General features: G+C 52.5%; 1 protein-coding gene across 2 annotated transcripts; it reads left to right on the forward strand.

Moving 5' to 3' along the window:
* The first annotated feature begins 6,891 nt into the window (after nucleotides 1–6,891).
* ECRG4 (ECRG4 augurin precursor) lies at nucleotides 6,892–14,622 on the forward strand. Of its 2 annotated transcripts, none has more exons than XM_079721172.1 (4): nucleotides 6,892–7,055; nucleotides 8,915–8,962; nucleotides 11,010–11,167; nucleotides 14,326–14,622. In XM_079721172.1, the coding sequence occupies exons 1-4, from the start codon at nucleotides 6,977–6,979 to the stop codon at nucleotides 14,482–14,484; spliced, it is 444 nt and encodes a 147-aa protein (XP_079577298.1). In that variant the 5' UTR covers nucleotides 6,892–6,976; the 3' UTR covers nucleotides 14,485–14,622. The 2 variants fall into 2 exon arrangements, with proteins under 2 accessions (XP_079577298.1, XP_079577299.1); XM_079721173.1 differs by having other exon boundaries at nucleotides 11,010–11,119.
* The last annotated feature ends 143 nt before the right edge of the window (nucleotides 14,623–14,765 follow it).

Below are 14,765 nucleotides of genomic sequence, written 5' to 3' on the forward strand. Positions count from 1 at the left end.
GGGTGCCCGTGTCCCATCCCCGTCCTCCCTCCACGGCTGTGGACACGCTCTGCATGTGGCGAACGCGGGCCCAGCTGTTGCTCCCCATATCCCCCAGCAGAGCCTGGGCCACACTGAGCCATGCCGCCCCTGACACACGTCCAAGTGTCCCAGGGAAGGGACTGGAATCCACTGTCCACTCCTGGGGTCACCAACCGACACCTGGAGAGCAGGTCACCTCGGAGGAGGGCACACATGTTTGGAGCGGGGCAGGGAGTTGTTGGTGGAGGCAGGTAGAAGGAGAAGCGTCAGCGTCAGACAGGGCGGCGCTTCCCTGCACGTGGCGAGATGGGGCTTCGTCCTGGTCTGGGCTGCAGAGCCAGTTCTGGTTGGTCCAGGCTTTCTACAGTCTTTTATCCAATATCCCACTGACATGGTCATCATTTCATTGGTTGAAAACCAAAAATAGCAAGGACTGTTCCAACCCACATGTATATAAATCTCACAAATGCAAAGGAACACAGTCCTGATACCCAAAACAACACGGACAAGTTAAAAACACAATGCTTTGTGAAAGGAGCCCGATTCAGTGTGTACTGCAGGCTTCCATTTGCGTGGATTCTAGAAAAGTCAGATCCACGTGTTTTGTGGTGGAAAGCAGGTCAGTGGTGGCCAGAGGGCAGGGGAGGGGGAGGCTGGGGGCGGCACAGGGACCACACTGGGGTGAGGGGAAAGTTGTTTACCGTGACTGTGTGCTGCCTACACAGCTGTATACTTTCGTCAGAACTCTTTGAACTGCACACCTGAACTATGTGCTGTTGCTTCTACTCCAGTTGCGCCCCTGTGCAGTCAGGAGAGAATGTAGGTGTTATTAGCCTCTGTTTTTAGGCTTGGGATAGCTGGGGAAAGTTATATGTAATTAACTCAGCAGGCATTTGTCTTTGTCTGACTTAGTTCACTTAGGATGTGATCATCTCTAGGTCCACGCGTGTTGCTGCTGCAGATACAAACTATTGTATATAAAATAGATAAACAACAAGGACCCACTGTAGAGCACAGGGAACTCTACTCAAAATCCTATAATAAACCATAATGAAAAAGAATATATATATGTATGTGTGTATAACTGAATCACTTTGCTGTACACCAGAAACTAACACCACGTGGTAAATCAACTGTACTTCAATACAAAAAATAAAGGTAACTCAGAGGTTGCATGATAGGGAGCGGGGCTCCGTTAAATTCTTTACTTCACTGACTTGTGCCCTGGGGCTACCAGATGGAGGAAAGGTCACTGCGCTCACCCACCATGGTCTGGAATGGGGGTGGGTGTCGTCATGCGGCCACGCCTTGTGACCGCTGTCACCCCTGCCTGGGGCAGAGCTCCCCTGCTCCCAGGGCCTTTCAAGTAGAGACAAGACTAGTGGAAAAGGGCCACTGGGGCCCCCCTCTGCGACAAAACCCTCCCCCGGAGTCCTGGAGCCGCCCCAGCGCCACCCCGCCCCTTTCCTGCACCCGCAGGCAGTCCTCCACGGATGAGGTCCTGAGGAGGCTGTAAACAGTGACTCAGGGGTACACATCCTGAGCTGGAGGGTCTGACTGATGCAACACGAAAAATGACTTAAAACTACCTCCCTCCCCGTGTAACACACGCACGCATGTGCACGCACACACACGCGCACACGCACACACGCGCTCACACGCGGGAGAAAAAATAGAGCAAAGACTAAATGTCGCAAAGGAAATACCTAAAGGATTTGAACCTAGCATGCTAAGATGATCTAAATAAGCATTATACCCCTCAAAGATAAAAGGTAATTTCCTGCAGAAATATCTCAGGTGAGACAAGATTCTTGAGCAGAATCTTAAGATGAAGAGACAGGTTTGGGCAGAAAAGGATGACCTCACCTCTGAACCACGAGTTTGAAACGATGAACTGTATGTGAAGGTGTTTATAGACCATCGATCACTTACATAAAGCTGCATCATTCTTGTTTCTAATGATAGTAATCTTGACTGTTTGGGGCCCTTAAAGATGCCAGTTCTGAGACAGCTTTCAAACAGCTGCAAAATCTAACTACAGTCTTTTGCTCCTGACCCTTTGATATGTATGTCCTGCTTCCCCCACTAGATGGACAGCACCCTGAGGACCAGAATCGGACTTCACACTTCCCCACGGACGGCACCCAGCACGGCGTCTTGTCTCTGGGCCATCTGAGGATGCCAACAGACCAGAGGAATGGAAGAGCACCGGGCTGAATCCGCAAACTGCTGAATGGCAAGTTACAACCTCTGACGCCCCAGGCTCCTCATCTGTAAAATGGCGGGGGGGGCGCTCCTGCCCGCCTTGCAGGACCTGGGGAGGACTTGGAAATCTGAAAGCACCATGTAGTTGTAGGCTTTGCTTCCCTGGGCCACCCTTTGCACCTAACAGGTGCCTACATCCTTGGAATGGACAGGATGCGTGCCCGTGATGGTACCGCTGCAGCTCTCCATCTCCGTGAAGGGAGGATAGTTCACTGTGATTACCCCCTCAAACGTACTTGTATTTGAGTGGAGAGTCTTTGAAGTACACTACCTTAGCAGAAGGAGTGAATCTTCGATGCTCCTGTCGGGGCTGGAGGGACCTAGTTTGAAGCACACTTTCACTCTAACCATACCGCTGTCTTAAAATTCTGCACTCAGTAATTCACAGCATCAGTGTATAATGAAACGCAACAACACCAGAAACAAAAGGCAATGACAACAGCCCCAGCAATCTGGGGGAGCTCCGTAGACCAAGTGGGTGCTGATGCTCTAATCCGGCAGCCCCGAAGAGACCCCAGCTGGGCTCCATGACTGCAGGAGCGAGGCCATGGCAAGACCCCATCCCACCTCTTGGGGATTCAAGGTATCTGTCAAAGTTGAAAGGACTACTTTGAGTCATTCATTAAGGAAGAATCACGGTGGTGCTTGTGGCCCTGTCGGTACTGTGGCCCCATCTGTGCCAGGCGACGGCAGGCCTCACCCGGTTCCTGGCCACCGAGCGTGGAGCCAGGACCTGGCTCTGACAGCAGGCCTCTGGCCTTGGCCTTGGTGCCCGAGGCTGGGACCCCTCACGCCTGGAGCAGCACAGCCCCAACTATTATACCATCCTTTGCGTCCAGGTGGTGGAGCCGCTGCTCTGGGTTTTATGCTGAGAATCTGCGTGCTCCCTGCCCCACAGGGCAAAGGACTTCAGGCAGAGTTCACAGGGGCTTGTTCTACTGTGGGCAGCTATGCTACCTTCAACCGCAGCAGTCTACTCTGAGCCTCTGGGGTCTCCTCAGCTTTCAGGATAGTTTTGGTTAAAATGCTGGAAATTTTAAGGTATTGAGAGACTAGAAACTGGCCCCACTTAACGTGCGAGTCTGTTTTAGCAGCATCATCTCTTTTCACCAGAGGCCCCTTAGGGATCTGAAGAGCATTGCTTCAAGACGTTGGCTGTCTCTGTGCCCGGGGCTAGGGATCTACGCTCTAAGGACGACGTCTGCCTGCAGGACCCCGTCACCAAGGGCCATGTCTGCCTTCAGGGTCACATCACTAAGGCCTCGTTTGTCTGTGGGTCCCTGGCTCCTCCCAGAGCCCTGCTCACCGAGCCTTCCGTGAGCAGAGCTGTGCATAATAAGCACTTTGTGCCTCTCATTATTTTTTTAGGCTGAACGGAAACTCTCCTGCTTTCCCTGCCTTTGGCTTCAGTTAGTTATTTGAAATGGCAAAAGTTATTAAAATTCCAACGTGGGAATTTGCTTAATAAACAGGAAAGGAGTTTTGAGGACCCACTGCTGAGCATGAAGATTAACCCTGCAGTTGCCAGTCCTGCAATGTCAGCAGTTTCTACGCTGGCCTTCGGGGAGGGTCTCTACTCAGGGGTCCTTCCTTATTACTATTCTTGGGCTGCTATGAGTTTTTGTTAGCTATAACGTGTACTTTTCTAATATCAAACTTAAAAAAGACGTATGAAATGATCTCATTTATATAAGATCTGTGTAACTACAGATTCACTTTTAGATGGCAACATTTATTCATTCAGGCAATATTTATTGGGTGTCAGTTTTATGGGGTCATAAAAAAGGGAACAAACAATTTGAGGAGCTCAAAGGAAAATAAGGTAGAATGGGGACACCTTCATGGGGAACATAGGCTTAGAGGAATTCAGAGGAAAATATGCTCATGGCCCAAAGTGGGAAGCAAGAAAGACTTCCTGGAGCAGGCAGCATCTAAACTTGACCTTGAAAGGTGGCTGAGTGCAATGGATTAAAGACAGCCACACAACCTTTGACATCCCCCCCACTGAGAAATGGGACCTTTGGCCCTCCCCCTGAAGGCCCCCTGGATGGTGGGCTCTGTGACTGCTTCCATCAAACGAATATGGTGGCGTTAACTCAGGTCAGCTTCCAGGCCAACACCTTAAGGTGCTGGCAGCTTCCTCTTGTCTTTTGGAACAGCTGATCTTGGGATACTCTCTCTGGGAGCCCTGAGCCTCCCTGCAGGACCTACCCCGGGCCCCTCCTGCCAGACAGGCCACATGTAGGCGTGTCAGTGGACAACCTCGGCGGAGTGGAAGCTGAGGGCAGCAGGTGAGTTTCGGTGGAGAGCCGGGGAGCACCCTGAACACTGCTTGCATCAGCATCCCCCCAAAAATACAGAGCCCTGAGCTTCACTCAAGATCAAGTGGATCACAATTCCAGGGAATGTGGCCCAGGAACCTGCCTGAACAAGCACCTTGGGATTTTTAGACCGAGTCTGAGAAACGGTGGAATAAGAAATAAGGACTAGACCAGCATTAGTAGAGGGAGAAAGGGAATGGCGAATTTAAGTAAATAGGAAGAAAAGGACTTTTCACAGTGCCTCCTTTTATAAGTAAATACAGGTGAACAAGTAAACAAATGGAGGGGAAGCTGGAGGTCGGAACTGGCACAGCATCTCCAGCCGGGCACCTGAGCTTGGCAGCCCCCAGGAAGGCAGGGTGTTGGTCCTGCTACTGACCCAGGGCTGTTTTCCTGTGAGTAAACATGGGGGGTTTCATCACACCTCGAACCTCTCACTGAAGCGGCAGTAATGGCCCTGGGCCCCATCATAGTCACCTTCCCTCCCACGCCCTCCCTACAAGTGAACCCTCCCATGTTTGTGCAAGCTTAGCTCAGGAAGAAGACTCAGCATCAGTATCCACTTCTGGCAACTTCACCATCGCCCTGCTGGGGCCCAGGCTGCTGCTCCCCGGCCCCAGGGATGTCATTTGAGCAGTTCCGAGGGTGCTGGTGAATGACCTCACCTCCATCCCCTCCCCGTGGAGAGGAAGCAGGGCCTAGTCCCCAGGATGTGTTCTTCTCACCTTATTGACAATTCTTGTAAAATAATTTTCCATAGGATCCTTGATTTTTCTAACCAATTCTACATTAAAACAGCAGTTGAGGGTTTTATTTTAATATAGGCTAATAAAAAATTAGGATTCAATATTTACTTTACCTTCAAATCCTACAACTGCATGAGCTGATTAAAGCAGACTTCTTTTTCCCTCTTGGAATGAACAAAAAATAAAATCGCCACGTGCATTGTAACTGTCAGTGGGAGGGTGTGAAATGAAGGCCTGTTTCCACCAGAGGGAAAAAGAAAACTCAAGGAGATGGCTGCTGTCCTTACAGGCAACACGACTGGGTTCTGATCAGACCCTGGTTAAGAGGAGAATTTCAATGTTACAGGGGAAGCAAATGCTGTTGGAGATTGGATGAGCCGGGAGACCTCCACAAGATAAGCGAGAGATTACGGTTAATATCTTCCACGCCTCTTCTAAGCCAGTCCTTTGCTCGGGTCTTCCTCCTCGCGATAAACTTCTTGTCCTTGGGCAGAAGGACAGGTACTGCTTTGCTTTTTCTCATCCTGCCCCGCTCCCGGGGGTTTATAAGCAGTTCCCTGCCAGCATTGCAAGTATGAGGTTATCTTCCGGATTCTCTCTGGCGCCTCGGGAAGCCTGTGAGCCCAAGGCTTGGGGTTCTCTCAGAGCCCCTTCTCGCCTTCCCTTTGGTCCTTTGGCCTTTGCTGGCTCAACGTAAACGGGCTTCTTTCTGGCTGCAGAGCGCCAACCGCATCACGCGGAGAGCTGGTGCAAAGGTTTAAAAAGGGAAGCGGTCGCGGTGTAGACAGGCCTAGAGAGGTTAGTTCTCAGCAGCCGCCCTGCCTGCGAGGAGTCCTCGTGTGTGAATAGGCCCGGGACCGGGGAAGGCACGTTCGGTTCTCGCCGGGCCTCACGGCGGTACCGCTTCAGTGTGCGTGGATCCGGGGCGCACGAGAGGGAAATACGTCCTGAGAAATATACCAAATGGGCTCACCGCCTCCTGGTCACTAAAAGCCTCGTCTATCGGGGTCGTCTGGAGTGAGACATTTTCCTGGAACGCAGCTCTGAACCCAGAGTGTGGAGACGTTCAAAACAGCAGGAAGCACAGAACTGCCAAAGGCATCTGTAATCCAGGACATTCCAAAGGCCTGCGGGGGAGGGAGCGGGCTGGGGAGGCCGGGGCGCACGGCGCGGAGGGGAGTGGGACTGCGAACCAGATTGGGGGCAGGTAGGCGCGAGACCCGCCGGCCTGAGCGGGGATCCGGCACGGCATCCTCAGTCCTTCCCGGGCGGAGGCCTCCCCTCTCTGGATGCCGCGGCCCCTCCCGGGGCGGCTGGACCTGTCTTGCCCCTCGCCTGCGGTCCTTGGCGGCCCCCGCACCCGGACCCCCCGTGGGCTTGGAGGAGCCGCGGCCGGAGAGAGGGGCGCGGTGGCTTGGCACGCACGCTTGGCCCGGGACCCGAAGGCACAGCGCCCGCCCGGCGGGTCCCGCCCCGGCAGAGACGCAAGGACCGCCCGCCCAGTACCCCTACGCGCGGTCCTCCCGTGCGCAGTCTTCCCGTGCGCAGTCCCCCGCGCCTGACCCTCCTCGCGCAGCGGCAGCCGAGGCGCCCGCATCTCCCTCCAGCGCACTCTGGGCAGCCATGGCCGCCTCCTCCGCGCGGCCCGCCGCCCTGGTCATGCCAGCGCTGGCGCTGCTCCTGCTGCTGTGCGTGGGCCCAGGTAAGGGGGCGATGCCAGGGCGCCGGGGAGAGGCTCGGTGAGGGCGTGGGGGCTAGGCGCCCATCCTGAGCCCGGGCAAGGGCGAAGGTTTGACAGGGGGTCCTGGGCTCTGCCCTTGCGCGGTGGGAAGTGGCGTGCTTGGGTCAAGGGCAGGGTCTCGGGTGTGCGCGGCAAGCTTGGAAAAGGAGGCGGAGAAGCCTCGGGCTGAACGCGAAGGGCCGGGCGCGGTGGGCGCTGTAGGCGGGTGGTGCGCCCAGGGCTGAGCGGAGCCGAAGGGCCATCCCCAGAGCGCCTACCAGGCGTTCCCTTCCCGGCGCTTTGGCTCGGCCAAGTCCCAGGTCTGCAGAGCTGCGAGCAGGCCTCACCTCCGAGCTGGGGAAAAGTTCTCAAGCGAGAAAGGCTTAACTTTCTCGACTTCTTGGAGCCCTCCGTGAATGGGTTGAAAATCCCGGCTCCGTTCCCTACAGAATGCGCGCATTCACACACACGCCGTAAATGCGGCGGGTTCGGGGTGTGGACTTTTGAACCCTGGGGAGCCCACATCCCCACCGCAGAAGGGCAACCTGAAATCAGAGGTTTTGCCCTGACAGCGCTACCTTCCCTCCTACCGTCCTTCCCGGCTCCTGCCGGCAAGGGGCGCCGTTGAGGCGCAGGGCTCTGAGAGGCAGGGGTCATGACCCCAGCTCTACGGCGAAGTTGCTGAGGCTGGAAGGCGGGAGGTGACTTGCCCGACGCCCTGAGGCTGGTGCATCTTCCACCGCAAAGCAGCCGCATGGTGGGGTGGAAAGGCAGGACCCCCTTGGTGCTCAGCTTGGCGTTTTGGATGTTCAGCGCGGGCAGGGGGGCAGCAGGAGCCCTGGGAGGGGGGTGGGGGGAGGGTGATGGCTGTTCTCATCTAGGACCACTTGGGGGGCCAGTCCATCACTCCCCAGCACGTGCTTTATCACCTCCCTCTTTGTTCCTCCCATTTTAAGAAGGGCATCAGAATACAACAAGTGGGCATCGGCTCTAAGCTAGTCCTTTTTAGAACTTGTATTTTATTTCGTTTATACCGAGAATGCAGCGATAGGAATCAGTTAAAATATTACCATCATTGAGCTGGAATGCTTAGGACACCAAATGAAAATCGTTTTGTAGAGTGTAGAAACACTTTTAGATCTGAATAAAAACAACAATAAATGGTACAAATAATGCCTGATTTTAAGACAACCAGGGCAAGTTACAAAACGGGGCTGAGCTTTTAGAGCACGAAGCCCCATTCCTTGGCTTGTGGAGGAGAACCTCCACTTCTGCCTCCGTCTTCCCACGGCTGCCTTCCCTGTGGCCTCACCTCCTCCTATAAGGACACCACCGGTCACTGGATTTAGAGTCCACCCTAAACCCGGCATCATATCACCTCTAGGTCCTTAACTCATTACGTCTGCAAAGATGCTGTTTCCAGATAAGTTCACATTCGGAAGTTCTGGGTGGGTATGAATTTGGGGGGACACTAGTTGATCGACTGTACCATGAAAAGTTAAGTCTGCAGGCAGGTGCATATGACAGGTGGCTGCCCGAATATTATGACAGAAGGGCTCAAAAGACAACGTCACTTTTCCTAGAGGACAGCTCAGATGGTCTCAAGTAGCTCAAAGTGCCCTGCTCGGCCATGGTCCTTGTCACTAGTTTGAGCCACAGGCAGCCTGAATTGCTTTTTCTACACAACAGGAAATGCAACAAGCATTAAATAATGTAATACTACCAAGTTGCTAAAGCAACCTAGGGGTATGAAGTGATTTTTTCCAATGCGGATTTTTTGCATGTGAGAAATTTTAGGGTGCAGTGCAACCCTGAAATGATTTCCATTTTCATTCCTTTAGGTGGCATAAGTGGAAACAAACTCAAGCTGATGCTTCAGAAAGGGGAAGGTAAATATAGCCCACACAGATAAGGGTTGCATTCTTAACCAGCTTGCAATGAAACAGCGATGTTGATGTGCTCACTTGAGGCTTGTGTTTGGAAAATCAGAAGTGTTTACTCCTTAGAAGGTTAGCAGATCTGAAGGGCTCATCCTGTGGGGATGTGGTGCTGTATTTCATCAGGTAAATATTATTGCCAGTTAATGCTTTTCTGACAGCTGTCAGTGTGGACTCAGAAATGAAAGGAACAGAGCTGTAGTGTTAATTGAAGGCTGTTTATTTTAGAATCGTGATACCCCTTAGAGCACGTACCTAAATTGAGAGCACACACAGCCTCAGTTCTGGGGCAGCACAGGGCGGTATTGTGGGTGTCCTCTGTATCCAACTAGCTCTTGGGGGAGGGTTAAACAGAAAGACCATTTTGTTACTGACACCTGTTGTGAAGAACAGGCCTCAGATAGATATGGTAATGCAGCAAAACGTAGAAAGAGAACTGTCGGGGAGCCACACAGGTGAGTTCTGGGCCCCCTGTAATCAGTTTGATCATTGTGTGGGCTTGTGAAAGCCATTTCCCACAGAACTTTTGTCTTCACCTGGAAATTAGCAAGTTATCTATCTCTTAGAATGAAGACTACATTTTTTTTTCACATCTTTATTGGAATATAATTTCTTTACAATGGTGTGTTAGTTTCTGCTGTATAACAAAGTGAATCAGCTCTGCGTATACATACATCCCCATATCTCCTCCCAAGACTACATTTCTGAGGTGAACTTTTAACTACTTATTCTTTCCCCTGGATTAATGGGGGCTCCAGGAGGCTGAAGTCTGCTCCCCAATGGGGGGCGCCAGCGCTTATGCACCTGCTTCCCAGGTGGCCCCGCAGCGACACCCACCCCCCCACACACCCGTTGAGCACACACGGCCCCTTTCGGGGGAGGGGCTCCTGGGGGAGCTGCCAGCATCTTCCCCAGCTCTTCCAGCTGCTCCCAAGGCCCCGGTCCACCCCCAACCTCCCAGGCCCCTCAGATGGCCCCTGTCTGTGCTGGACAGCCATCTCCCGGGGACACCAGGGGTGACAGGGGCCCTGGCTGGGCCACCTGTCTAAGGGGGGCTGGAGAGCAAACGGCCGAGATGATCATGACTCCTCCATGTACATCCTCAGCTTTTGTTCAGCTCAAGCCAAGAAACACATATTGAGCACCTACTGTGTACAGAACAGTGTAACAGGCCCTGAGGGAAATGCACAGGTGAACAGGAGGTGAAAACACAAATGTGCTGATATTTATCCACGTGACCAAGGGACACAAGGGCATTTGACTTCCTTTTCCTGCGCAGCCTCCGTAACGGGAAGCAGGCCCATCAGTCCTGTGTTACAGATGAGGGCACAGAGGCTCAGAGCCGGGCAGCAGGGCCGGCCCAGCGGCACAGCACTTCCCCGAGCACATCTGCCGAAGCGAGGCCTTTTCTGCAGCTGAGCCCACGATGGAAAGGCATCCGGGGAAGCCATGGGAAAGTGAGGGTCATCCCCATCAAGAGACAGTCGAAGCGTTCATGGTCACACTGCAGCCTGACTTGAGGACTTGCTGTACCGCTGGACTCTCTGGGTGGCCTGCTCAGACCCTTGCTCCAGCTCTTCCTCCCCTGGCCCCCTAAGCAATCCCAGCACGCTCGTGTTTGTGCGGACAAGGCACACGCACCCAGCGGCACTGGACACCGGATGGTTTCCCCACGGCAGAGCCCAGGGGGAGCACCAGCCCCTGCCCAGGCCCTGGGGCCTGGGGTCTGGGCCTGGTGAGGGGCTGCAGAGGAGGAGCTGAGTTCGGTTCCCGCCCCGGGCCTGTTACCTGGCTGTGCCTGGACAGGAGGGCTCGCTACCCCGGAGCCCGGGACAGACGGCGGGAGCCCGCACAGTACCCGCGCCCTGCAGGAAGGATGTGCCAGTTAAGGCCACCTCCTGCCAGGTGGGGACGGGGAGGGGGATGGAGAAGAGCAATTCACCCCAATGAGGAAAGAACTCATTCTCTGTACTTGGGGGTGGGGAACCCCTCGTTTCAGCCCCCGCTCCCCCTACGACCCCGGTGACCGTCCAGGAGAGCAGGGCCAAGGAGTTCCTGAGCAGCCTGGGGCGATTCAAGCGGCAGCTGTGGGACCGCACGCGGCCCGAGGTGCAGCAGTGGTACCAGCACTTCCTGTACTTGGGCTTCGACGAAGCGGTGGGTGTTCTGGCTGGAGCCTGGCTTCCTGCCGGGCAGGATGGGGGTGGGGAGGCCTGCTTTGGGGAAACGGGCCCAGAGAATTAAGTTCTGTTATTTGCCCTGAAATCAGAGCCCCCATTCTCTTTTTTTTTTTTTTTTAAATGTTGGGGGTAGGAGTTTACTAATTAATTTATTTATTTTTGCTGTGTTGGGTCTTCGTTTCTGTGCGAGGGCTTTCTCTAGTTGTGGCAAGCGGGGGCCACTCTTCATTGCGGTGCGCGGGCCTCTCAATATCGCGGCCTCTCCTGTTGTGGAGCACAGGCTCCAGACGCGCGGGCTCAGTAGTTGTGGCTCACGGGCCCAGCTGCTCCGCGGCACGTGGGATCTTCCCGGACCAGGGCACGAACCTGCGTCCCCTGCATCGGCAGGCGGACCCCCAACCACTGCGCCACCAGGGAAGCCCAGAGCCCCCATTCTGTGTCAAGAGCTGACAGGCATTGGACAACATGATTGTCAGGCGTAAGGGTATTAGCTGGAATTTTCCATCCCACTATGCCCAAATGGGAATCTCTCCCATCAGGTTTTGGAAGCAGAGTTCCAGAGACGTCCCCACCCAAAGTGGCTGGGACTTAAATTCATTGAGAATCTGGTTTTCTTAGGGACTCTTTTAATGTGTCTGGTGAGTTTTGCCTGGGTGTCCTTAAAAATAACTCACCACCTCCCGAAACATTTTCAACTTTGCCTCAAAAAACTGTCAGAAACAGCAAGATCGATGCAAAGACCCATGAGGATAATGGAAAGAGATGCAAAGCGACTTTTAAAGAGAGACGGGTCTTGCAGATGTTTTTGGGAAAATTTGTCAATGCATTTGCAGGAAGTATAGTTCAGTTCATGTGTCCAGGTAGCACGAGTGGACATATTCACCAGATTAAGGAAAAAGACTGCTTATCATCACCGACTCCCACCCGGGGACCAGGTACAGGTCAGCCAGCGGTGGAGTTAAGGTGTGAGATTCTGCTGCCCCGGAGCGAGTCTGCAGGGTGATGGACGGGGCTGTGCTGAGTGAGTCCTGATATGGAGAGCACAGCTCACCGCCCCAGCCAGGGAGTGGACGGAGGGTGGCATCTCCCACGGGGGCAGCTGGAAGGGTTTTTCCAGATGGGCTCATGGCTCATATTGTGAATGGAGGGTATATACAAAATACTGCAAGAGGTGAACAAAATTAAACTCTTCAGAAACATCTTTTTTTTTTTTTTTTGCGGTACGCGGGCCTCTCACCATTGTGGCCTCTCCCACTGCGGAGCACAGGCTCCTGACACGCAGGCTCAGCGGCCATGGCTCATGGGCCCAGCCGCTCCGCGGCATGTGGGATCTTCCCAGACCGGGGCACGAACCCACGCCCCCTGCATCGGCAGGCGGACTCTCAACGACTGCGCCACCAGGGAAGCCCAGAAACATCATTTTTAATGGCTGCATAGCATGCAATCCTGTAGCTGTATAATTTCCTTCCCAGTCCTAACCATTGGATATACCAGTGGTTCCCTAATTATCTTTTTGCTATTCAAACATAATTTTCTTGCTGTGCAAATCACTAAGCACTTATAGCCAAACTGTGCCAGGCACGGGTCTCATACGTATATGAATTACCTAACATTCACAACACCCCAAAAGGCAGGTACTGTTATTTGCATCTTCGTGTGTAGTTTTCTCCTTACTTAGTATCTCTTTGTCCAGTGGAGTTGCTGGGCCAAAAGATAGAATCACACGTCAGGGTCGTTAAGTACCAGCAAATTTCATCTTCCCATAAGTCGTGCGTGAGAGCCCCACTATTCTCAGATCTTCACCAACATCGGGTATTGCCACTGAAAAAATTTTAAAACAAATAAATTTACTTCTTTGATAGATGAAAATGCTATATCATATTTTAGTAATTTGCATTTCCTTGATTATCTGTATTTGCAGTTCAAGAAAATGGGTGTTAAGAGTTTGACATGGGGAAATGGCTAAAATAATGACTGGTGACAAAACCAGAATAAAACTGGGGATCCAGTAAGAGTATAATAACTAAATATGATGCATAGAAGAGACCAGAAGGAAATGCATCCAAATGTCAGTAGTGGTTGCCTTTGGCAATGGAAATATCTCCCTTTGTCTTTGTCTCCCTCTCACATACACATTTGTTAAATGTGTCTGCATTATTTCTGTATTCATAAAATATTTAAAAAATGTTTTGGAAAAAAAAAGTTAAGCCAAAACCTCAAACAAGATTATAAAATGAGAAAAACCAAGGAACGAGACTACTTCACTATGGGAAAAACTGCAGTATTGTGAGACAAGCAAGCTGTTTCCTTTTCAAGGCAGGGACTGGGGGAGGGTCAGAGGAGGCTGGAGCCCCAGGCCGAGTGCGTAGACAGGGATGAGGGTTGAATCGTGCCCACGTAGTAAGCGTTCGTGGCCCGAATCACTGCATCCAGGCCTGTCTGAGCAACACAACAGGCGTGAGAGTGTCACCACCAGACGTGTCCAAATTCCCCGCCCCGAGGCTGCAATGTGGTTTCATGCACCACGTTTATGAAGCCCGCAGCCTGTGCAACAGCCAAGGTGGGACGGGGAGGGGGTCAGCGTCTGCCACATCAGATGCCCAGCGCCTGGGGACAGGCCCAGCTGTTACCGTATTGGGCAGATGTCCATTTTCTTTTCTGAAAAAGAGAAAAATGTTGAAGTCTGGGGTATATTTAGAACTCACAGACAAACGTGTTCAAGGGGAAGGCTGTGTACTCCTTTGGGGGAAAAAGTTTTCAGCCGTGTTCTCCATCTTGTTAGTATTGACCTCTGGCCCAGGGATGCTGTAGCCAGAAGTTATTCTTTTTAAAAAACGATTATTTATTGTTTTCTATTGAAGTAGCGTTGATTTACAGTGTTGTGTTAGTTTCAGGTGTACAGCAAAGTGATTCAGTTATACATATATTCTTTTTCAGATTTTTTCCATTATAAGTTATTACAAGATATGGAATATAATTCCTCCCTGTGCTGTACAGTAGGTCCTTGTGGCAGGAGTTATTCTTAGGAGGGGTTGTTCATCGTTGAAGAAAAATCCCGGAGAAACAGCGTCAGTAAGATGTGCTCTGGGAAATGGCGTCCTTAAGTTCATCCCCTCTCATCCTCTTTTCCTCCAGAAATTTGAGGATGACATCACCTATTGGCTAAACAGAGGTCGGAACGGGCACGACTACTACGATTACCAGCAGCGCCACTACGACGAGGACGCTGCGATTGGTCCCCGGAGCCCCCACAGCTTCAGGCACGGAGCCAGCGTCAACTACGACGACTACTGACCATCACTCAGGCGGGCTCGGGGCCGCGGGCTCCGCACGATCCCCGGGCTGTGTCTGCTGTGCCTGGTCTCTGCTCATCTTTCCTACCCGCTTTCTGTGGCCACAAAGGAAGAGTTAAAGCAAAGAACGTAAATGCCTTTCGAGATTTCATGCAAGTACCTAACAATGCATTTCTTTTAAAAATAGAAATAAAAGCATTTTGTTAAAAAGTCTCAGAGTTCATTTGGATGAAACTTGAGCTGGCGAGAGTTTTCCTTCCCTGCGTGTTTCTGAGGTTGAAG

The sequence above is a fragment of the Hyperoodon ampullatus genome (assembly GCF_949752795.1).
Source record: "Hyperoodon ampullatus genome assembly, chromosome: 15".
NCBI classification, from domain to species: Eukaryota; Metazoa; Chordata; class Mammalia; order Artiodactyla; family Ziphiidae; genus Hyperoodon; species Hyperoodon ampullatus.